The 26,412-nt window shown below is 41.9% G+C and overlaps 1 protein-coding gene across 2 annotated transcripts in view; it reads left to right on the forward strand.

The window, feature by feature from the left end:
* LOC124796361 overlaps positions 1–19,701 on the forward strand; it is a 211,235-nt gene extending 191,534 nt beyond the window's left edge. For both annotated transcript variants that reach the window (XM_047260518.1, XM_047260517.1), the window contains exons 6-7: positions 3,434–3,504; positions 18,838–19,701. In XM_047260518.1, coding sequence (XP_047116474.1) covers positions 3,434–3,504; positions 18,838–19,237 — 471 coding nt within the window. In that variant the 3' untranslated portion in view covers positions 19,238–19,701. The remainder of the gene's footprint in view (positions 1–3,433; positions 3,505–18,837) is intronic.
* Positions 19,702–26,412: the final 6,711 nt, after the last annotated feature.

Here is a 26,412-nt window from a genome sequence, read left to right on the forward strand (position 1 = left end):
TTGTTCCGGACTGAAGCGCCTAGAACCGCTCGGCCACAGCAGCCAGCCAACGATTTCTGTCACCTCAGTGTATTTCATGTATGTTACTCGATTAATTCTCAAAACAGACCATTAGTTTTTTGTTCACATGCACGTATCTGCCACTATATTACGATTTCTGAGGTCATGCGCGTGATTTCTGTTCCGATCTTACTTTGAAGGTTGATTATTGTTACCCCAGGATTACAGAGCCACAGTTTACTAAACATTGTTGATGCCAATAACAGTGTAGAACTAAGGATTACGTATACTAATCATCAGTATACAGACGTAGGCTCATTTGTAATTGTTTATGTGCCTACAACTAAGAAAAACATATGTCAGTCATACATTTCTCAAACTACAAGGTGTTCTGGTTCAGTCAGTTGTTAAGGTATAACATATTATGTCAAATATTTCTGGAAACCAGGAATGAAGTTCGTTTTAGCCAGACGCACCAGATATTGTCTAGATGAATGAAGAACAAATAACCTTAATTCTAACTGCAATGCGTGTTTTGAAACGAGGATTTAGTTCTAATACGGATGAAACTGAAGCTATTATGGGTGTTTAGCGTGGAGTACAAAGCGTTTACTTGCGAGACAGGAATGTCAAGCACATCCATATTTATGATTAATAGCCGTTGTTCTACTGCATTAACAACGACAACGTATACGATGGGAAGAAGATATACCAACAGAAACGTATTTCAGCATTGGAAAAAGATTTTACTGGCCATTTGATTTTGAACTTTGATTCATTCATATAACTTCAACGAAAAATTGATGCAGTTTAAAATAAATGTCTATATTCCATATTTTACGCCAGTCCGTCTCGTAAGGGTGCTAGAAATAAAACGCGCAACGCTTAGATAGTCATGCACGTTTGTTGACGTTCTTCGAATTAGTAACTGGGCGGGTGCAGGCAAGGAAATCTTGCGTCTCTCTCAAATAGCAACTAATACCACCTAGGAGACTGCATTTTCTTTGAGAACCGTTTCCTTAACTGATGTTAGCTATCTGCACGGAACTTCTGTCTTTGTTCGTCGCTGCTCAGAATGGTTTCAACGAAGACCAGCAGGGCTACAAAGGGTAACGAGCAGGTGGAAGACAAGCCAACCTCATCGTCGAGGTAATAAGTTCCTTCTAAAGGCGAATGTGCCCACCCTGCAACCAGGCAGTAGAGATTTCAGGATGGCTTATTACTGTCGAGGCAGATGATGATTATTTTTATTATTTTGCAAATGAGACTGAAGTAGATGTCCCTTGCTGTGCCCAAATTTGTTCTTTTCGGAGAAAACAATACAAGGAATTAAAAAACTCTCTGCAAAGACGGTAGGAGCTTTCTAATGTTACTACAGAAAGGATTCGGATACGCGAAGATATAAGTATTCAATATTTATTATCTCTGCAGGTACACAAAAGCTGTTTGTAACTTAGCGACGCAGTTCGATGCAGCAGTGTTATCTATGCTGGTCAGTGAGTTCATTTCCTCGTCACTGATGTTGGCCGGTAACGTTCCAAAAGATATCAAACGACTTGTTGAAAACATAGCGCAGTTTAAAAGGAAATTACGAATGATTAACTTCGTACTCCACTGAATAGTATTTTCGCAATGGTTCTTCCAACTAAGGTGAAATTAATTTAGTCCTTACTAGCTGAGAAACCCAGCGTTGCATCGGTATTTTCTTTTTTATGTAACTTCCCCCAAGATTTTGTATGTGTGGTATTTATTTTTGACTTATAAAGCTTCTTTGTATACAATGTTTAAAATAGTATCATTGCGGACACAAGTTAAGAGCTTGTTTGCATCACTAACACAAGAGAGATCCGCGCAGAACTGGCCATGTGAAAAGCAATTGTCTGTAAGGCCCATGCCTGCAACACGCATCGTCTGGTCCTGCGTTTTGTTTATGGTCATGGTTTAAAATAAGCTCACCGGAAAGTATGCACGTCTGAAGTGAAATCGCAAATTATTAACAATTGGTGGGATTCGGGGCGCAAAATCTCGCTCGCCTGCGCGCTTCCCCACTAAAATTTTCGTTTCTATGATGTTACGTTGGCGATAAGTGACTTTTAAGTTCTGAGGAGCGAGATAATGAATGATGCTCTCGATCAGACATGTGTTGCACGTCACTTTCGGAACAAGTTTCCAGAGAGCGAGTTACACTCTGATGTTCTCGAACTGCAGCAAGTCTCGCCTTACGATCTTCATTGGATTCTTGAAATCGCAAAGGCCTCAGTCTTTTAGCTGTTCAAGTGTATTCAGAAACACTCGATCATTTTTAGGCATTTTTATTCGTAAGAAACGAAATCAGAATGTGATAAGTGGGTACCCAAATCGTAAGGCAAACTCAATAAGTTCGTTTTTCCAAGGAAAGAATATAAAATTTTTTTAGAAAGAAGTAAAGCAGTGACGTTAAGTATTTAACACACAAACCGAAATCAGTTCAAAAAATGGTTCAAATGGCTCTGAGCACTATGGGACTTAACATCGGAGGTCATCAGTCCCCTAGAACTTAAACCTAACTAACCTAAGGACGTCACACACATCCATGCCCGAGGCAGGATTCGAACCTGCGACCGTAGCAGTCGCGCGGTTCCAGACTGCAGCGCCTAGAACCGCTCAGTCACAACGGCCGGCTTCAAAATCAGTAAATGCACATGTCCTAGCCAATTAAATTCGCTGTTAGTTTGTGTTCGTTAAGATAAAATTACGGTGCTTAATTGTATAACTGACGAAAACTTCCGAAAATACGTCACTTAGTTTTAAAAAAATTTACACCACCAACTATTGGTTATTTGGTGTACTATGAAACGAACGGCGCCATCTATTGCTTCTCTGGTGCTTATGGCGTGATGATTAAATATTCGAACTACAACGCTAAGCAGACAATAATAGATTAAATTAAGATATCTCTTTTTTCGTGTTCCGATTTTAATTAAATGAAGCCTGCTTTTTTGTCCCGAGCTACGCCGAAGTTACTTGTGACAGACCCATGAAAATTCGTCTAATGATTTTGGAGACTAGTGTGTTCAAGCAAACTAACAGGTAGCCGCGACATTTTTACAGTTTTATTATTGGTACAGATTACAATGTTTTTGGTGGTGTCAGTTATATTATAAGTTACTGCCTTTCTATTACAATATCTCATAACGTTAAATCTGCCTAACATATTGCACTTTGAATGCACATGTTTTACCTTCCTCGAAATCCAGTTGACTCTTCTCTGTCGGAACTGAGCAACATGATTTACAAAGCGTAATATACATTAGCATACAATGCGTTCTCTGTGTACTCTGCGTCGAGCAGTTGAGAAGCAACCTACACTCAGCAGACCACAGAATTACAATACTCGATGACAAAGACCTTTTGGAGCAATTTGTTCACGTTAGTGTTGTTATTTTTGTTGCAGGATGAAAGAAAATCACTGAAGCATCACTTCCTGACCTCACTGTACAGTGACCGGAGGGATAAACCTGACGGGTAAGTACCGGTACTAAACGGTATCCTGTATTACACGGATGATAAGGGAACCATCATTTGGGGCATTTACTTTCTAGTTCTGAATTTGTAGAAGTGTGGTTGCGTGCTTCAGTGGATTCGCGTCAAACTACACTGAAGCGTCAAAGAACTGGTACAGGCATGCGTATTCAAATACACAGATATGTAAACAGGCAGAATACGACGCTGCGGTCGGCAACGCCCGTATAAGTGTCTGGGGCAGTTGTTAGACCGGTTACTGCTGCTACAATGGCAGGTTATCATCCCGTACGACCATTTCATGAGTGTACCGTACATATCAGGAATCCGGCAAAACAGCAAATCTCCGACGTCACTGCGCCAGGAGAATCCGGCAAAACAGCAAATCTCCGACGTCACTGCGCCAGGAGACTCTGCAAGAACGGTAACAACGACGACTGAAGAGAACTGTTCAGCGTGACAGAAGTGCAACCCTTCCGCAAATTGCTGTAGATTTCAGTGCTTGGCTATCAATAAGTGTCAGCGTGCGAACCAGTCAACAAAACATCATCGATACAGGCTTTCGGAGACGAAAGCCCACTCGTGCACCCTTGATGACTGCACGACACAAAGCTTTACGCCTCACCTGGACCCGTCAACACCGACATTAGACTGTTGATGACTAGAAACATGTTGCCTGGTCGGACGAGTCTCGTTTCAGATTGCATCGAGCGGATAGACGGGTAAGGGTATGGAGACAACCTTATGAATTCATTACCCTGCATGTCAGCAGGGGAGTGTCAAGCTATTGGAGGCTCTGTAATGGTGTGGGGCGTGTGCAGTTGGAGTGATATGGGACCCCTGATGACACGTACGTAAGCATCCTGTTTGATCCCCAGCATCCATTCATGTCCATTGTACATTCCGACGCACTTGGGCATTTCCAGCACAATAATGCGACAACCCACACGTCCATAATTGCTACAGAGAGGCTCCAAGAACGCTCTTCTGAGGTTAAACACTTCCTCTGGCCACCAAACTCTTCGCACATGAACATTATTGAGCGTATCTGGGATGCCTTGCAACGTGCTGTTCAGAAGAGATCTCCACCTCCTCGTACTCTTACGGATTTACGGACAGCCCTGCAGCATTCATGGCGTCAGTTCCCTCCAGCACTACTTCAGACGTTGGTCGAGTCCATGCCACGTCGTGTTGCGGCACTTCTGCGTATTTGCGGGGGTCCTACACGATATTAGGCAGGAGTACCAGTTTCTTTGGCACTTCCGTGTAAATACACCATAGCAGGTTTCGTCCTTTGTCGTTGGCTGAGTGAACAAAACACCTAACCACACTATTTTGATGGCACCCAGACATCATAATAACGGACCCCCAATTAAACGCACTTACCTTAACATTTCCTATAGTTCTGCTGCGTGGAGAACTGGGATTCAGCAAGACCTGCCTGCTTGTCGTTCTCAAAAACGCACGATCACGCGATGAGTTCTCTCAGATATACAGTTAAGGACAGGAAAAACAGTTGCTCTGGTTATGAAAAGACTTCGATGGATGGGACTATGGAAGAAATGTACGTTTTCTGATAGGTAACCATTTTTGGAAGCCCTTCCCCAGTTACCTCGGCACCTGGCATCAAAGCAGAGAAAGCCAAATCGTAGTTGTGCCACGAGGGTCCCACTCGTTTTTTTCACGACTCGCAAATATTAGAGCACTTTACGTTTCTTAACACGATCCAGGAAGACGCGAATACGAGGCCTGAGCACGAGGCGCTAGCCTGCAGGAACCTTACATGAGACGTGAGGCAAGCTCCGCTGCTGCTCCACCATCGCTAACTCCAAAGAACGGCGTTAATGCTGCTGCTGTCATGAAACTCCGCCGATGATACTAACGGCGGCGTAATACAGCGCGAAGAAGCGTCTGTCAGTTTCTCTGTAGTTCTAGTCATGATAGACTTCACAATATCTGTTCAACTATGTCGTTGTTCCCATCGAGCACTCACGCGAGCTACCGTCGAGTGCCCAGTCCCAACGCCGACTTCCCAAAAATCAGAAGGCGGCCTTACTTATGACCTCAGTTCAGGGACGAGTAACTATTGTTTCAGCTAGATCTGTTTCTTACAATACCTATGGTGCTGTACGGTGTTAATTCCTGCATCTTACCTCGGGCCGAGCTCTGCAACTCAAGAAAGAATGCTTTTTAGTTCTAAAAAAGCTTCACACTATTTTGTATTTTGCGTCTACGCCAACCCCGGAGAAAAGGACGGTTCCATTCTTGCGGGGAAGGAGTGGTCTTCACAGGTGTTCTAGGTCTTAACTTTAGGAACTGGTGACTGTATTCCTCTGCCCTCACATCTAGAAGCTTCTCGACGGCCATGTATCCCTTGTGGCGAGAATATGCTGTAAAGGCAGCTATGTTGGCTCCCAATGTGTTCACACCAACTTTCTCCTCAGGCTCATAATTCTAGCCCATATTAATTAAGGAAATTACCTGGACGCAACTGAAATAAAGGTTTCTTAGCACACAGTCTTTTTTAAACTTGACAAATTAGAGCTTACACTGAGACGACAAAAGTCATGGGATAGCGATATGAAAATATACAGATGGCGACAGTGTCGCGTACACGAGGTATATAATGACAGTGCCTTGGCAGTACCGTCATTTGTACTGAGATGACTCATGTGAAACGGTTTCTGACCTGTTTATGGCCGCACGACAGAAAGTACCACGCTCTGAACGCGGAATGGTAACTAGAGCTAGACACATGGGACAATCCATGTCGGAAATCGTTAGGGGATTCTATATTCCGAGAGCTACAGTGTCAAGAAAGTGCCGAGAATACCAGATTTCAGGAATTATCTCTCACCACGGACAATTCAGTGGCCGACGGCCATTTCTTAACGACCGAAAGCAGCGGCTTTTGCGTAGAATCGTCAGTGCCAACAGACAAGCAACGCTGCGTGAAATAACCGCAGAAATCAATGTGGGACGTACGAAGTGCTTCCATATTTGGTGTTAATGGACTGTGGCAGCAGATGACCGACGGGATTGCCTTTGCTAAGGGTATGACATAGCCTGCAGCGCGCCTTCTGAGCTCGTGACCAAATCGGTTGGACCCTTGACAACTGGAAAACCGTTGTCTGGTCAGGTGAGTCCCGATTTCAGTTGGTAGGAGCTGATGATAGCGTTCGAGTGTGGCGCAGAACCCACAAAGCCATGAACCCAAGTTGTCAACAAGGCACTGAGCAAACTGGTGGAGGCTCCATAAAGGTATAGGCTGTGTTTTCATGGAATGGACTGGGTCCTCTGGTCCAACTGAACCGATCATTGACTTGGAGGCCATTTGCAGCCATTCATGGACTTCATGTTCCTAAACAACGGTGGAACTGTTGTGGATGACAGTGCTCCCTGTCACCGGGCAACAATTGTTTGACTGGTTTGTAGAATGTTCTGGACAGTTCGAGCGAATGATTTGGCCACCCAGATCGCCCGACGTGAATCCCAACGAACATTTATGGCACATAATCGAGAGATCAGTTGTTGCGCTAAACCTGCACCGGCAATACTTTCGCAATTATGGACTGCTATAGAGTCTTTTTTTTCCTTTATTGAATTTCGATTCCCCCCTAAGGGGGCGGGCTGGCAGCATCTTAGTGCGCTGCTCTGCAGCCTACAGACTTTTTAAAACGTAATAAGAAGATAAGAAACAATAAAAGCAGGCGATAAAACAGTGACTTAAATTGTAAAACGGCGGAAAAGTGTGGAAAGTTAAAACATAAAACAAAGGGTTGGCAATCCAATGAAATACACAAGAAGCAGACAGGTAACATAGTAGACAGACAATTAAAAAACATGGCGACAGTCTGGTTTCTGTTCGCAAGAGATGTAAAAATCACACCCAGCGACAGTATGATGTCCGTTCACAACACTTCGGAAAAGACACACAACACTGAACACTCACTGTAAACACTGCACTAAAATGTCAGCACAAAGATGACACACCATAGGCAAAGGCATTTGGGGGGGGGGGGGGGGGGGGACCTGGACAGATGAGGGGAAACCAAGGAGGGAGAAGAGTGAAAACGAAAGAGGGGGGGGGAACCGAAGGAGGTAGAGGACGCATAAGGGGGGGGGGGGGCAGGGCAGATGCGAGAGGGAATGGGAAAGGGCAGAGGAGGGAAATGCAAAAGGACTTAGGGGAGAGAAGGGGGCAGAGAGAGGGTAGGTGGGGAAAAAAGAGGATGGAAGGGGGGGAGAGGGAGCCCAGGAAAAGGATGGAGGAAATGAGGGGGGGGGGGTGAGGATCAGAGTTGATACGAGGGATAAATGGAGGGAGAGAGGACATAATACAGGGCGGGGGGGGGGGGGAGTTGATGGAAGCCACCTTGAGAAAGGAGATGAAGGGTGTAGAGATGGAGGGTAGGGGGGACACAACAGTGAAGGTGTGGCAGGGGGCAGGGATGAGAGAGAAGAGGGGCAACCAAGGGGTGAGGGGGATCAAAGCGGCGGGAGGTGTAGAGTACGCAGATATATTCCAGGAATAGGAGCAGATGGAGGAAAGGAATGAGGATCCGCGTGGGGGACGGGAGGCGTATATGGAAGGTCAGGTGGAGTGCATGATGCTCAAGGAGCTGGAGGGACTTATAGAATTTGGGAGGGGCAGATATCCAGGCGGGACTGGCATAACAAAGGATGGGACGAATTAAGGATTTGTAGGTGTGGAGGATGGTAGAGGGGTGCAACCCCCATGTCTGGTCAGAGAGGAGTTTGAGGAGTTGGGGGCTTTGGATTCGATGGAGCAGAGATGAGGGATCCAGGTGAGTTGACAGTCAATGGTGAGGCCAAGGTAGGTGGGGGTGTGGGTGAGGCAGACAGGACGGGCGGAGACGGTAAGGGAGAAATCCAGGAGCCAGAATGAGCGAGTGGGACAACCTATGATGATCGCCTGGGTCTTGGAAGGATTGATTTTCAGGGGCCACTGGTTACACCATGCAGCAAAAAGGTCAAGGTGATTCTGGAGAAGGCGCTGGGACCGTTGGGGGGTAGGATCGAGGGTGAGGAATGTGGTGTCATCGGCATATTGCAAGAGGTGTAGTGGAGGGGGGGGGGGGTTGGGGCATATCTGCAGTGTACAGGAGGCAGGGGAGAGGGGAGAGGGCAGAGCCCTGGGGCACATCTGCAGAGGGGTAGAAGGTGTGGGAATTGGTATTATGGATGGTAAGATAGGAGGGGCGGCGGAAGAGGAAGGAGGCCATCAGATGGATGTAGTTGACAGGAAAGGCGTAGGTTTGGAGTTTAAACAGGAGACCAGGATGCCAGACACGGTCGTAGGCTTTTTCGGGGTCGAGGGAGACAAAAATGGCGGAGCGACGGGAGTTTATCATCGGCCGAGAAGGAAGGTCGAAAGCCACATTGGGTGTCGGGGAGGAGGTGGTTTTGGTGGAGGTGGTGATGGATGCGCTGGGTAAGGATGGATTCCAAGAGCTTGCTGAACATCGATGTGAGACAGATAGGACGATAGGAAGAGGTGCTATAGAGACTCTGCAGGGGATTTTCGACGAGTGTTGGTTCCATGCCACGTCGAGTTGCTGCACTGCGCCAGGCAGAAGGATGACCAACACAGTATTAGGAGGTATCTCATGACTTCTGTCAGCTCGGTATACATTAGCTGATGAAATCAGTTATTCAACAAACCGTGGACTCCAACGTAGTCCCACGCTAAAGACATAACCCATAGATTTGGTTTATAGTTCTCATTAAGGATGTCATTTTTCTCTGTCACTTCTTCTTTCTCGTCTACCAAAGATTTTTTTAAATCAACTGTGTTTCGAGCGACTTTTTGGAGGACTCTTTTCCTCATTGCCTAATTTTTACACATTGCGTCCTCTTTTATTGTTTGTGTAATTATTACAGGCAACTTCCTCTATAATGTGATTTGCATGTCCTAGTCTTTATCTACCCACACCACATTTCTTCTCTGTCGCTCCTTCCAGCACAAATTTAACTATTCCTGAATCCCTTACTAGCTGTACCGATAACCAAACAGGCGCAACTCGTGATTACGTTCTGGGGAACTTCTAAAATTTATAATTAAAATGTTATATAAAGGCTTTTTGTGACATGTTATTTTTCGGAAGAGGATTGTGACCCCCACATCGCCTCCCCCTCCCCTTTACAAATACCTGCTTCTACCTTCATCTATTCTCTTTAGCCCTTCTTTATTTCGTGCTTTATTTATCAACTTAAAATTTTCTTTGATAGCACCACATTTGAAGTGCTTTTACTAGTCGAATCCGAGAATCTATAAATACTTACTCCAAGTACCACCACACGTTTTCACAAAACATTATACCTCCCATCGCTAAGTATCTCATACAAACTTCTTTCAGAACTGATTAGTTTATCTCCTTTGCTATTTTTCTTATTGCAAAATCCATAACACTTTATTAACTACTGATCTCTAATACAGTCTACTTACTTCCTCAGTGAAGAATATTGAAGATGAAAGATATAGGTCAGACTGACTACAAGAGAAGAAAACTAAAGTATTATTATCCAAACCGCAGGCATCTGGTGATCGTTAACCATGTGATATTGCGAAGATTGCACGTACCCTGAGGCCTTGCTGTCTTCTGAATATCAAGAATAAAAGACACAGTTCAGGCTGGTATAAGAAGAAGATTGACAACACTAAAAGTAAATGAATAACTGGGGAATCTGACGATCGTCAGCAACCTGACATTGCAAAGAGTGCATTTTCCGTGAAGATTTATCTCCATTGCCATCTCGTATTCATTCATTATGCTCCTAAATGTACTCTTTCTTCTTGCAGTAACCTATTGGCATTGATTTCTGTTCTTCCATTGTCAACCCTGTTCTCCAATAAAGGAGACCATCACTCTACTCCCATCTACTTCCATTGTTACTGAACCTGTAGCATAATCTAGATTTCCTTTATACAAGGATTGGAACTTTAATAGTGGCAACTATTTATTTACAGCTCATAAAAAATAGATACGTGTTTCAAAGTTTTACTGACTTTCTAAGTGGTCACCACCATTGTGTATAAACTGTGGCCAGCAATGAGGATACTCTTAGCAGTGCCATTTGTGTTGACAGTTCAAGCGGCGCGGTCTATTGCCCGACAAATTTGTAGCAGTTCTGAAGCGAATGCCGTGAAGTGTTTCCTTCAGTTTAGAAATCTAGTTGAACTCACGAGGGCTTACAGTGGAGTGTAGTAGCTGGTATAGCACTTAGCAGCCCCATCAGTCAAACAAATCAGTAACAGCTTGCACCGTACGTGCTTGACCATTGTCCTGCAAAATGATGGTCAGGTCCTGCAGAAAGTGTCATTACTTCTGTAATATCTTGCTGAAAAATGCCCACGTGAATTCCCCAGTGCATGGTGGAGCCGCCGCCAGCTTGTTTCCGTCCTGCAGTACAGGTGTCAAGGAGCTGTTTCCCTCGAAGACGACGGATTCACGCCCTCTCATCGGCATGATGAAGAAGTTATCAGGATTCATCAGATCATGCAACACTCTGCCACTGCGCCAATGTCCAGCGCCGATGGTCGCGTGCCCATTTCAGTCGTAGTTACCGATGTCGTGGTGTTAACATTGGCACATGCTTGGGTCGTCCGCAGCGGAGGCCCAACGATAGGAGTGTTCAGTGAACTGTGTGTTCAGACACACTTGTACTCTGCCCAGCATTAAAGTCTGATGTTGGTTTCGCCACAGTTCGCCGCCTGTCCTGTTTTGTCAGTCTTCCCAGCCTACGACGTCTGACATATGTAATGAGGGGTGACCGTCCAACCCCAGGATGTCGGGACGTGGTGTTGGACGGTCACCCCTCATTATACATGTCTTACGTTGTAGGCCGGGAAGATGTGGTTACAGCCTGGTTTCGCCACTTGAATACACTCAGCACAGTACTCCTCGAACACACGACAAGTCGTGCAACTTACGAAATGCTCGTGCCGAGCCCCCGGACCACCACAATCCGCCCTCGGTCACACCAACACCGACTCAAAGGAAGGCCTCGGCGCTTGTTCGTGACGTCACGTCAGCTAGGCACGGCGAACGCCAGGTCTGTTGCAGGCATACTCATAATGGTGGTGTCTCCCTCTCTGACACAGGAAAATGTGAAACTATTGGCGGTAGTTGACCAACACACATTGTTCTGAGAGATTTCTGCAATCAATTAACTGTGCAATTCATTACACTTCTTAACAAATAGTGCACTCGTGAACTTAAATTTCCACCTGCTTTAAGGATTGACATACAAAAACAACTTCATGTTCTAGCAGCAACAGAATTCGTGCTTCTTTACCTTACTTTTAAATCTGAGGAAGTTACGTTTGTACTGGGTTGCATTTACAAGAAACTGTGAACATATTGGTGCTCTTCTTTAGGTATCTTGGTTGACTATGGGGTGAGGAGCACTGAATGTTAATGAAATATCTTGCGATTGCACACGTTGGGCGAGGGGGTGGGGGACTGAAGAAGAGACAAAAGAGAGATACTTGTTTTATCAAATAATTTTTTTTTATCTTATAAATTTTTGCTTCCAGTTGCAAGAGGGGAATATTTATCTTTTCTAATGTGCATGTTTAAAAAAGTTTAAGCTCAGCAGTATTTTCGATGTATGAAGCTATTTTGTTTCCTGTTTAGAATTCCTTTCGTTGAAAACGACTGTAAATTAATGACTGGCAACAGTTGGACATTTACACATGTAAATTAGTTCACATTTCCAGTGACGATGTCAAACGAAAATAAAAAAATAAGTAAAAGAAACGAGTTAATTGTAAGGGGGTTGGGGTAAGGTTCGATAACGAAATGGATCAAGTAAATATAGTTACTTGAATGTAAAATTTCCGAAGCTTGGAATGGGGCAAAGCATCTTCTCATATTGATCTACGTTTGTTTCGACAGGATTCAGTAATACAGAACTATGATCTTTATTTGTAGCTTTACGATAGTAAGAAAATCTTTCATCTAAATAAAACTGCGGAATCCAAAACAATACCAAACATTTTGTCCAAAAATAAGAGATTTATAGTGATCAGCTCGCCCAGGCGTTTCTGCCTGCAACAGACCTGGCGTTCGCCGTGCCTAGCTGACGTGACGTCACCAACAAGCGCCGAGCCCTTCCTTTGAGTCGGTGTTGGTCAAACTCGCATACATCGTGTGCCTTCCCCATTCAACACACTCGCACCGTGCGTGTGTCTGACTAGCAGTCATTCCTCGCCAGGTGATGCTACCGCATGGAAGGATTTGTATCGATAATAGGTCGGTAGTCATAACGTTATGGCTGATCGGTGTAACTCTGGAATGCATGGTGAAACTTCAACATATCTTGGCACACATATGGATTGCTATTTACGAAAAAGTAAGATAAAGGTAAGGCACTCTTAGAGACCTTACTTGTTGGAGATGAGAGTCGACAAATAAGAAAAATGGTTCAAATGGCTCTGAGCACTATGGGACTTAACATCTATCGTCATCAGTCCCCTAGAACTTAGAACTACTTAAACCTAACTAACCTAAGGACATCACACAACACCCAGTCATCACGAGGGGGGAAAATCCCTGATTCCGCCGGGAATCGAACCCGGGAACCCGGGCGTGGGAGTCGACAAATAAGCACTGGCGCAATGTCAAACGAACTTGGCACGTATATGACTTAGTGTTGGCTAAGAGACTTTTAGCATCTTTAGGGACAGGCTAGGCAGTGAAGGGGTGACATAAAAATAACTTGAACCTTAGATCGATTTTATTCCTCATCTCACCGAGTATATGGGACAGATTATTAACCAATGACGCGTAATAAGTAGTAATCAATAAAAATAACCGTACATCATATCATCAACGGATCAAAGATCTTTGTATATATTTCTAAAGAAATGATAGGGCATATTGATATTGTTACATGTTGATAAGCACAAAAGACACAGAATTACTCACCTTCCTGGAGTAGACAACACGCTGCTAACGTGTAACAACGCCTGTAGTGTTAATAACGGCCTCAATTCGACGAGGGACAGAGTTCACAAGTTTCTTCACGTATGCCATAACCAGCTGAAGATTGGTGACTGCATAGCTTAGAGCTATCAAATTGCGGGGTATTGGTTGGAACATATAGATCGCTGTTCCCGGTAGTTCCAAACATTTTCTATTAAGATCAGGTGATTTAGTGGGGCAGTGAAGGTGCGATAGGGTGCCTTAGGTGTTCGTCTTAACAATAACGCACAGAGATTGGCAAAAACATGGAAACACCGGGAGAAAGGCATGGCTGAACATATAGACGCTAGCCAAGCCTTCACGTTGCGATGATGTATTTGACCACGAACGGCACTTATGTAATGTCCTCAATACGTTGTAAGTATCAGTCATGGTCAGACCAGTGTTCTGTATAGTTGTGGAAACATAATGCCGGAGCTGAGTCAATTCGATCGTGGACGAATTACTGTTGCTCGTATGTAGGGTGCTTCCGTAACCAAGGTAGGCGAATTTTTGGTGTTACAAGAGGCACTGTGTCGAAAATTTTACAGCATACAGGGAAACCGGGAAAAGATCATCCGTTAAATCTAAACGCTGACGGAAGTGTGCGTTGAGTAATCATGACAAGCAGTCACTGAAGAGGTGACGAAAAATAAGAAGACTACGACTGCAGAAGTCACTGCAGAACAGAACGTCGCGACGGCGAGCTCTGTATCGCGTAGTCCCCACCGCGCTTTTGACTTTATATGCAGTTTATATGGCATAATATTTTAATTAACTGTATATTGCTTATTGTTGCGAGCACAACAGATAAAATGCTATTCTCACGATTAGTTTCTGCAGTTGAAAATATTTTAACTTTGTGCACCTTGATCTATTACGTGGGGATTCGCACAACACTAAAAGATTTCCTGCTGTGCACGTATGATCTTTAATTTGCAAACTATTTTTATATAACCCTGATCTGGCTTGTTAGAAATTAAACACGTTATCAGTACTGTAACTAATTACGAAATTAAACATGTCCTTCTCTACTTTCATCTCTGAAATGCACTGAAAATTACTCTTATTGGTTAAAATGGCTCTGAGCACTATGCGACTTAACTTCTGTGGTCATCAGTCGCCTAGAACTTAGAACTAATTAAACCTAACTAACCTAAGGACATCACACACATCCATGCCCGAGGCGGGATTCGAACCTGCGACCGTAGCGGTCACGCGGTTCCAGACTGAAGGGCCTAGAACCGCACGGCCACACCGGCCGGCAATTACTCTTATTACACGTACAGAAGTTACAGTATGCTATGTTCGCTAAACGTAAAAGCTGCAGTGAATTTTTTAATATACGAACACTATTGATTGCCACTACAGACGAGAGCATGAAACTAAAAATTAAATTTGGTTTTTGTATTATTAGCCAGAACAGGTTTCATCACAGCCGTCTTTGATATCAAACAAGTAAAATTTTATTGCTCTGATTTACTTAAATTATTTACGTCACTGATATTGTAATAGCAGTTGCCCTTGTCCACCCGAAAATGACATAATAAAATCCACCATTCACTTCTCAGGTCTCTGGTAAGCTGAAAGAAATAATTTTAATGTACCGTTACCTGCCTGCTTAGTTGCGGGAAAACTGCTTTCATTCAATTTAATTTGAATTTGCCGCAGCAGTGGCTCCCGCGATCGCTGCACAGCTCTACGTCATGAAAAATTCTAAATATGCTGAAAACGACAAAAAATGTGGAATGAAATATTGGGCAAGCTAGCAACAAATTATTAAAAGTATTTTTAACAATTTCTGTATTCAAAAATCAACATAAATTTAAAGTACACACCTTTTTCATTCGTCAGCCTCCAATGGCGTCTTTCTCAAACAAGGAACAAAAGAAAGCTAACCAAGCACTTAATTGAGCGTTACAGGCTCTTACAACTTGAACGGCTGCAAGAAGACGGAGAGAGTAATCTTTTAACCTCCACTATTTATAGGCAATTTAATATGCATCCTTTTTATCTTTTTTAATTATCATTGTCTGCTTCGAATCTATACTCGCCGACCACAGACGTTGTTTGCAAAATATAGATACATAATTATTGTACAAAAATAAAAATGAAAAAAGATTATTTCTTTTTTTACAGAGTCTACATAATCGACAACCGTTCATACAGAAATGAAATAATAATAATAATAATAATAATAATAATAATAATAATAATAATAATAATAATAATACAGATAAATGTTTCTTTTTTTCACATGTATTACAACCATTTTGTGAATGTCTTGCCAGGAGACGTCACATCTGTCAGTGCCAAAACAACACGAAGGTAATTCCATAAGCGAGGAATATCAGGGCGAACTGGAACTGCCGGCCGTTGTGGCCGTGCGGTTCTGGGCGCTACAGTCTGGAGCCGAGCGACCGCTACGGTCGCAGGTTCGAATCCTGCCTCGGGCATGGATGTCCTTAGGTTAGTTAGGTTTAATTAGTTCTAAGTTCTAGGCGACTGATGACCTAAGAAGTTAAATCGCATCGTGCTAATAACCATTTGAACTGGAACTTCAAGACCACTCATCAGTGATGCAAATGCCAGTAACAGATCAAACTTGGTGGCGAAACCAGAAAATCTGAACGCTGGAGCAATGGAAAAAAGTGAACTGGCCGGATGAGTCTTGTTTCACACTGTTTCCAACTTCTGGTTGAGTTTACGACACAAGAGTGAAACATGGAGGGGTTTTGGTGATAATTTAGGCAGCAACATCGTGGTATTCCATCACAGCCAAGGATTGTGTGACTATCTTGGCTGGTCATGTCCATCCCACAGTGTAATGCTTTTTTTCCCCAATGCTGATGCCGTGTTCGAAGGCGACAGGACCCCTGCTCACGCATCTCGCATCGTCCAGGACTGGTTTGGTGAGCACGAGGAAGAATTTTCCCATCCCCTTGACCACCTCAATCACCAGATCTCAATATTACTCAGCCTTTGTGGTCTAGTTTGAATAGAAGGGAACGTGATCACTATCGACACTGTTCATCGTTGCCTGAACTTGTCGATATTTTACAGGAACAAGATTTCCTTGAAAACGATACAGAGAGAACTGGAAGCCGTTTCGAATGCCGACTGGTTTCCTTCACCGTATTAAGCAAGGTACTGTGTCTAGTTTTTTTTATGTTTTCGTGTACTTGTTCACCCTCTGTAAGTGTGCTGTTCTGTGCATGCAAGGAAGACGTGAGAGGGTCCAAGTCATGGGTTGTAAAATACCGCCGAAACGTCACACATACATTTCCAGTGGACTGATGCCTTTGTGCAATGCAGCCTTTGGCGCACTGATCACCTTGCATCATTTGAAGAGAGGCAAAGCCAAAACTCGTCGGACAACACTACACACTTCCAATCAGATACTGTGCAGTTTTTGTGTTGGGGCCCACGAAGACCTGCAGCCGTGAGTGTTGCTGTGAGCAATGGCTTTTGGCGGTGTACTTCACTCCAAAAGTTCATCTCCTGACGTTCTTTTCAGAATGTTCGCTTGGCAGAAGGATAAGATGGACCTGTATTCTCTGACAACAACAGTTCCTCTAGGTTTTGAAAGCAATTGTTATTGACAAGGTGTGACGCTTTTCTCCGCGCACTGTCGATTAAGACTTTTTTTGTGACCGCCATTCGTTCATAACATGTGTTACATGGCAGCGGGTGGTTCTTCATTCCTTGGAGACACTTTGGTCGGCCTGCATCAGCACATCAATAAGTCGGGGAACTTAATTCACTGTGTGGTGATGGGCACGTCGAAATGCGATGTATCGTTTCTACCACTGTGTCACGTCTCTAAATAGACTTAGAGTACAGAACAGATTTCAGGCTACTGACTGGCGCATAAAAACCACTTGAAGACCTTGTTGTACTACAGCGGTGGGAACAGAAACACCCGGTACAAGTCCTAGGAGACCAGTGTGCACTTTCGAGGTGTGACTAATACAAGGCCTGACAAAAAAAAAAAAAAAAAAGCGAAGCGCCCCGTAGAGGAGGTGGAAACGAAATGAAACAAAGGTTATGTGAAGTTATTGCAGTGATTATAAAAACGAGTCAAATATAGAAAGAACTTGGCAGCCCATTTATCAGTGTGATGTTGCAGCCTTTCTGGTGAGGAACCGTGCACCGACTGGGTTGGCAAAGGTAGCATGAAGCTGTTTTATCCCCTCCTGAAGCGAGCTGGACCACAAACATTGTAACTGCTCCTTGATAACCTGGATACTGCGATATGGATGGAGTTGACATCTTGGCTGGTCCCACATATATTCTTTTGGGAACAGATCTAGGATTTTGAGCATCGTATGTACACTTCATAGACAGATGTGGGATGCATGGATGAACTTTATCCTGTTGAAAAATGGCACCATGATACTGTTGCATGAGAGGTGCATATGAGGAAGCATGATATCCGTGACATACCGTTGTGCCGTCAAAGTTTTCCCAGTCATTACCAGTTGCAACCTGAAAACGTATCTCATAGCTCCCTACACCATCACATCATGAGTAACAGCATTATGCCTCGCCAAAACATTGGAAGAATTTAATCTCTTCGCAGGTCTCCACCATACTCGACGATGACAGTCATTGCTGAGCACAGTGTGATGCCATTCACCATGCTTCCTGGTCATGACACCATTCCAGATGCAGTTGTCAATGTTTTGTTATTAACTACAATCTGGCTGTTACTAACCTTCAACCAATGGTGAGGTACGACACGGAATATTGCAGGGAGCCATTACTTATTATCTAATGGCAGGCACAAATGTGATGGGGTTATGAATGTACTTGGTACACAATACAACGATCTTCTTTTTGGGAAGGTCAGATATTTTCAACCAGACGAGTCTCATGTTCGCTTGCAGTCCCACATCAGGCCACTTTCACATCCAAATGCCTCACAAATCTGGATATTGTACGATTCTATCACTCAGTCATATGGAGACCCACAATGAGGTCGATTTCAGACTGTGGCAATGCCTTGTCACAAGAGTAAATGGCATCTCCGCATCTTTCACAGTGATCTCTCAACATCTGATGCTGTTTGTGTGTCTTCTATACCTTACCAGGCCTGGTAACAACACTAAATCTGAACAACTCTAATACTCTCTGATGACCATTCTACCTGTGCTGCAGCTCTAATCATTTACTTACCCACTGATGGTGTGTACGTGCACAAAGCTACACTACACATTCTGCCATATCTTCTGGGTGCTTCACTTGTTTTTTACAGGCAGTGTATTTTGTGAGCTTATATAACGGCCACCAACAAGCAAACGTGTCGTCATTTATCAGCTGCTCATGTTGTGTGCTCTGCCCGCAGGGTGTCGTCGCCGTGGGCCGTGCAGTCGCCGGTGGTGGGCACAGCGCCGCGGCCACTGCCATGGTCGTCCTTTCGCTCTGCGCCGACAGTGGAGATCCCACGGCCCTTCCGCCTGGGCCCACCACCGCCTGGCCGCCCACGCACTAACGCCATCCCGGAGCCCGACTACGACAATGAGTCACTGTCGCGAGAGCCCCCACAGCTGTCACGGGAGCCCCCACAGCTGGCGCGGGAACCCTCGCGTTTGGCACGGGAACCCCCATACCTGGGGCGCTCGCCGCCGCACGCCAAGGACGCACTGCGCCGCGAACCGCCGCCACTAGACGAGATGCCTCGCCGCTCTGCCCTCAAGAAGGCCACCTCCCCAGAGTCCCGGTTTGCTGGCAAGACCGTTTTCTGAGTACACACAGAAGCCACTGACGTTCAGATTTAACGGCAATCACCTTACTATCGACACACATCCTTTTGCTGCATCTGGATTCTATTAGTTCAGTACATTAATTTTAGAGCTCTTCATTTCTCTGCAGCTTATGTTCTTGTGTGTCTGTTGTCGAATCAATAAACATCTTTACAAGTCTCTAAACCTAATGTACAACATTATTTATTTGTGAAGAGACGTGACACTGAGCAAATGGAAAAGAATGGCTGTTATGCCAACCATACGGAGTCTCCTAATAATTGAGGTCACATGAATTAGCTTTTTAGCCTTACTTACAACTACACTTACAGAGTTTATTCCATTAAAATTACATGCACACATTGAAAAATGTTTAAACTAGAGGACTTATATTACATTTATTTATTTATTTTGATTATTTTTTCCTTCTTTTTGGACCAACTAAGGACCACATGATAATTTCAGTTCCTTCTTCCTCTTCTCCTTCTGCTGACTAGGATTGCCCTCTGTTTGCTATCCTCATTATGTTGGTGTGCTGTGGATTTACTGGGACAACTGCTGTTATATCTCTGGGGTGATCGTCCATGCACGTATTTCCCTTGCAGTCATCTATAATTAAAAATTTTAACTAGTCCTGTCAGTCCATCCTTTCTACATGGTCCTTCCAGTTACTTTTCCTTGCCTTTATCCATTTATTTATATCTTGTATTCCAAAATCTGTCTTAGCAACTTCATATCCACCCCCATAATGTTTGTTTTATATTTTCCATTTTCGTTTTTTGCAGCATGTCATAACAGGATGCCCCTCAGTTGTCATAAAATTGTTTCTCCATACAGTATTTTGCAGGTATCCAGTTACCCTTTGTTGCTTAGCTTTTTTATATTACTATATCCATTGTTCTTAGATGAGATTTGCATGTTATATTGTGTAGTGCTTTTATTAAATTGGTGAAGTAACATTTGTAAATTATTCTCATCAGTCGCTGTCATTATAGTATTATCATCAACACATGTAATGTTTATCCTTTTGTATCCCATTTCATTTCTTGGTTTTCTTCTTATGGCATCAATAATGTGGTTCATTATTAAGCTGTGGGCTTTATGAGTCTCTTTGTTTAATTCCTATGTCTGTTATAATTTCATCTGTTAATCTTTCACATGTTTTAATTCTCATTTTATTACCTACATAACAATAAGCCTTATTTCCTCTATTGCTTTCTTCCAATACTATTTCATCTTTGCACCATGTCTCTGGCTTCACACCATTTTAGATTTCTCTGTTGGAATTCCAAATTTAACTCTTTTGACAATATCTCTTTCTGCTGCTTCTTCTGATTTTATGTGGTGTATATCTAATTATTTTTCAACTTCTCGGATCCAACTTGTTGTTAATATATATTTCCAGAGTTACTTGGACATCAGTTTTGTCAGCCTATTGTCATCTAACCTGGTCAATTTCCCGGATATTTCAGTCTTCCTTTCTTTAATATTTCTGTCATGTTTTCTATATTTCGATATACTTCATCATTAGTTCTCAAATTTCAAGCGTCTTTGCTTTATAATGGACATGGAATTTTCCTCAAGATTACCCTCTCCACTACTTTTAGTTGTTCTTTTTATATGTTGGTAATAAGCATTCACTTCCATATGGGTGTTTTGGTTTAACTAGCATGTAATCCTTTTTTTGCATTTGCTGACATGAATTTTATAGTAAATATTTTTTGTTGTTTCATATTTTCTTTCCATTTTGTCTATAATTATTTTTATTTTATTTTAAGCTTTTATTATTATCAGAAATACCTGTCCCTGCTTGTAACTGCCTTTACTTTAGTTCATCCCAGAAATTACCTCACTTAGTGAACTAAAATATTTCACTTATTAACTGACAATTTACTTCAGGATCTTGTGTATGTTGCTGACATCATGCGCCACTATGTGCTTAAAGATGTGATGTATTAGAGCACCAATTTATTTAGAAACAATGCCTCAGCTAAAGATTTCAGAACTCAAAACAGGTATTTTAATCAAACTTAATGAAACTCTCATCTGTGGCCTTCTTAGTTTACTACAAAACATGCACACCAATCTATCCCTCTGGATAATGCAGGTCTGTGATGTGCCTGAACTTGCTTAGTGCATGATAGAATATTAATGCAAGATCATCAACACTGTTACCAATTTTCAAAACGATAATGTCTACTTCATTACAGTGCTCTCCTATGTATTTTACAATCACTCTATTGGTAAAGAATCTTTATAAATATGTGTACTTATTTACAAAGTTGTTGCTATACAAATATTTCTACATCTAGACATATTCGCTTAAATCATCATGAAGGCAAGGAAAATCCACTGTTGCAAATAGCTGTTACCATTATATAAAAACAAATTTGTTTCCACTGATCAAAATTTGCAAATCTAGAAAAAAAACATTGAATTATTAACTACATAACATTTCATTTTTGTCACAGTGTGAATTATATGCTTTAAGAATTATTTCATGAACTATATGAAAAATAGTTGGCCAATAAATTTCACTCATCATCTTTTCAGTCTCTTTATGTTTTGTTACACAAACATATTTAGAAACCTACCTCCCATTATCTTAATTTTAACATCTAAGATTTTTACAGACACAATGTTTACAAAATGAAATATATGAATCATGTAACACATTGTACAAGAGATTCACGTTAATCTTCACCATTAAATGAAATATACCCAAAACCACAGAAGACACCATCATCTTACACTACTGTCTACTCGTGGTACATTAATATGTATGGAGAGTAGTGACAGCATGAAATGAAAAATTAATGTGAAAGCTTATAGGCATTGCTATTAAATGACACAAACTGGTGCTGTAAAGCAGTCAGAAGAAAGCAATAAGTATACCATATGACACACAAAAATGTATGTTTTACCCACTGCTTGATAAAACACTAAGAGCAATGGTTTGCAATAGTCCTGAATCAGAAGACTGATAAATTCTTTCATCTCAGGCATCACCAGAAGAAAGCTGGTGACACTACAAGATTACACTTTAAATTAAAGAATTTGTGGCTGTAAAGCAACAATAAAAACCCATGCTCTATAACATAGTGTAGGCACCCAGATGTAAGGATGTGTGTGTGTGTGTGTGTGTGTGTGTGTGTGTGTGTGTGTGTGTGTGTGTGTGTGTGTGTGTCTGTCTGTCTGTCTGTTAAAAACCAGCTACTACCTTGAGTAGTTAAGTAGAGTCCTAATCTACTAAGCTAGGCAGTAACATATGAACTTTTACACCCCAGAAAAGAAATGGAAATGCTGACTGCAAATATTTAAAAGAGACCAATTGTTGCAAAAAAGTAGAAAGTAGGAGGAAAGTTCTGTTGTTAGGTAGTAGCCATGGAAGAGGTGTGGGCCAGATTTTGCAGGAAAAATTAGGTAACAGGTACCAGGTCACAAGTATTTTCAAGCTCAGTGCATGTCTTAGCCAAGTGATAGAGGATGTAGGATCATTGTGCAAAGGTTTTACAAAGCAAAATCATGTTGTGGTAGTGGGTGGAGAGGGAAACAGTATTGATAGGGATCAGGGCTACAATATTGAGTGTGACCTGGTAAAAATAGCACTGCAACGAACCATACAAATGTTGGCTTGGTTCCTGCTTTCATGCGGTATGACCAGCCCCAATTGAACAGCTCTATCAGGAGGATCAATATGGAGCTATATCAGCTGCTTCAGGTGGCTTCTTTGTCAAGCTTAGGTTTGGTTCGTGTTGATGGTATTGGTAGGTGGGACTTCACAAGATATGGCCTGCATCTCAATAGGAAATGGAAGGGTAAACTGGCTGGAATGATAGCAAAATCTTTGGGGGGGGGGGGGGGGGGGCACTGAAACTCATGGGTGTACTTTTTTCGGTTAAGATCAGTATCCAGTCATCCTACATTGATTGCAACTTAGATTAGTGAAAGGTTCAGACAGGCAGGTTCTAGTGATGTGAAAATATCACAAGATTCTCATAACAGTACAGTTAAAAATAATGTTAGTATGTCACAAGACTCACATAAAAGCACAGTAAAAAATAAGGTTAATATATTGCATCAGACTATCAGGGGATTAAAAAACAAAGTAGATGAGCTTCTTGTTTGTATAGAAGATTTAGAAACTGAGGGTGAGATAGATGTACTATGCCTGTCTGAACATCATATAGTCACAGGTATGGAAATGGTAAATGTAGGTGGATATAAGCTTTCAGCAAATGTAAGTAGAGACACTATTGAGAGAGGAGTTGCAATATATGTTAAAATCAGTCATACTGTGAAAAATTTGGAAAACATTTTGCATAGAGCAACACACAGAAGCATGTGCATGTGAGCTTAAACTAAATAAAGGCACTTTTATAATTGTAGCCGTGTATAGGTTCCCAGTGGGAAACTTTCAACTATTTTGAAAAACCTGGATTCTTTGATGTGCTATCTGTCAGACAAAGGAAAGCAAGTTATTATTGTTTGTGGGGATTTCAGCGTAGATGTTCTGAAAGAGTCAGATAGAAAGCTTGACTTTGAAGTATTACTTGGTTGTTTCAATTTGATATCAGTTATTGATTTTCCTACTCGGGTGGTACAGGAAAGCAGCACACTGATAGATAACGTTTCCATAGACCAAGATAAATTTAATCGAATAAAAACTTTTCCTGTTAAGAATGGTCTGTCTGATCATGATGCACAGCTAGTTGCAGTATATGATATTGCTCCATACAGTAATGCAAAACAGTCCTCCAAAATAGTGTGTTCTATTAACAGTTTAAATCTTCAAAATTTTAGGGAAAGCTTGCAACAGTTAGACTGGGAAGAGGTGTACAGGGAACATGATGCTAATTTCAAATTTAACCTATTTCATGATACCTTTGTGAGCATATTTGAAAACAGTTTCCCTAAGAAAACAGTGAAATATAGCTGTAAGAAGCCATGTAAAAAACCATGCCTTACTAAAGGGATAAAAAATCTTGAAACTATAAAAGGGAAATGTATCTTATAGCTAGGAGGAGTAATGACCCCAAAACAATGAAACATTATAAAAACTACTGCCCTGTATTAAGAAAAGTTATTAAAAAGTCCAGAAATATGTGCATTATGTCTGAGATTAGTACATCTGATAATAAAATTAAAACAATTTGGAATATTTTTGAAAGGGAAACAGGGCAACAGAGAGTTTGGAAGACTGTATTTCTATCAAACACAACGGACAGTTTGTTAACAAGAAGTCAGAAGTAGAAAACATTTTAATAATCATTTTTTTTAAGTCCTGTAGACAAAATAGGTTCCAGCTATTCATTAGAAAATGCAAGGCGGTATATGGAAGAGGTAGTACCTACACAATTTGATAAAACTGAAATTTAAACCACCTTAGGAAAATAATGAATTCACTCAAAAGTAAAAGATTGCATGGCATTGATGGCATTTCCAACAGAGTACTAAAACATTGTTCCCAACAAATAAGTAGCATTCTCAGCCACATATGTGGTAGCTCACTGAAACAGCGAATTTTTCCAGATAGACTGAAATATGCTATTGTTAAACCATTGCATAAAAAAGGGGATAGATCTGATGCTAACAACTACGGCCCAATCTCACTTCTGACAGCTTTATCCAAAATTCTTGAAAAAGTAATGTATTCAAGAGTAGCATCAAATATTTGTAAAAATGAAGTAATAACAAAATGTTAGTTTGGTTTTCAGAAAAGCTTTTCAACAGAAAATGCTATATATGCTTTCACTGATCAAATATTAAATGCAATGAATAACCAAACATCACCCATTGGGATATTTTTTAATCTCTCAAAGGCTTTTGATTGTGTGAATCATGAAATTCTTCTAGATAAGCTTAAGTATTGTGGTATGAGTGGGACAGTGAACAAATGGTTTAATTCATACTTAACTGGAGGAATTTAGAAAGTTGAAATTAACAGTACAGATAGTCTACAAAAACTAGCAGAGTCCAATAACTGGGTAAGTATCTAGAATGATGTCCCACAGGGTTCAGTCTTGGATCCCTTATTGTTCTTAATATATATTAACTTCTTGTCACTCTATATTCATGAAGATGCCAAGTTAGTTCTTTTTGCTGATGATACAAGTATTGTAATCACACCCAAGAAGCAAGAATCAGCTGAGGAAATTGCAAATAATGTCTTTCAGAAAATTATTAAGTGGTTCTCTGCAAATGACTCACCAAGTTTTGAGAAAACACTGTTTATACAATTCTGTACAGTAAATGGCATAACACCATTGATAAATATAGACTATGAACAGAAGTCTATTGCTAAGGTAGAATACTCAAAATTTATGGGTGTGTGCATTGATGAGAAATTGAATTGGAAGAAACACATCGATTATCTGATGAAAGGGTTAGGCTCAGCTACTTATGCTAATAGGATTTTTGCAAATTTTGGTGATAACATTATCAGTAAATTAGCCTACTATGCCTATTTTCGTTCACTGCTTTCATATGGCATCATATTTTGGTGCAATTTGTCATTAAGAGAGAAAGTATTCATTGCACAAAAGTGTGTAATCAGAATAATAGCTGGAGCCCACCCAAGATCACCTTGCAGACATTTATTTAAGGAACTCTGGATATTCACAGTACCTTCACAATACATACAGGGTTATTACAAATGATTGAAGCGATTTCACAGCTCTATAATAACTTTATTATTTTAGATATTTTCACAATGCTTTGCACACACATACAAAAACTCGAAAAGTTTTTTTAGGCATTCACAAATGTTCGATATGTGTCCCTTTAGTGATTCGGCAGACATCAAGCCGATAATCAAGTTCTTCCCACACTCGGCGCAGCATGTCCCCATCAATGAGTTCGAAAGCATCGTTGATGCAAGCTCGCAGTTCTGGCACGTTTCTTGGTAGAGGAGGTTTAAACACTGAATCTTTCACATAACCCCACAGAAAGAAATCGCATGGGGTTAAGTCGGGAGAGCGTGGAGGCCATGACATGAATTGCTGATCATGATCTCCACCACGACCAATCCATCGGTTTTCCAATCTCCTGTTTAAGAAATGCCGAACATCATGATGGAAGTGCGGTGGAGCACCATCCTGTTGAAAGATGAAGTCTGCGCTGTCGGTCTCCAGTTGCGGCATGAGCCAATTTTCCAGCATGTCCAGATACACATGTCG

Source organism: Schistocerca piceifrons, chromosome 4 (genome assembly GCF_021461385.2).
Source record: "Schistocerca piceifrons isolate TAMUIC-IGC-003096 chromosome 4, iqSchPice1.1, whole genome shotgun sequence".
In the NCBI taxonomy this organism is placed as follows: domain Eukaryota; kingdom Metazoa; phylum Arthropoda; class Insecta; order Orthoptera; family Acrididae; genus Schistocerca; species Schistocerca piceifrons.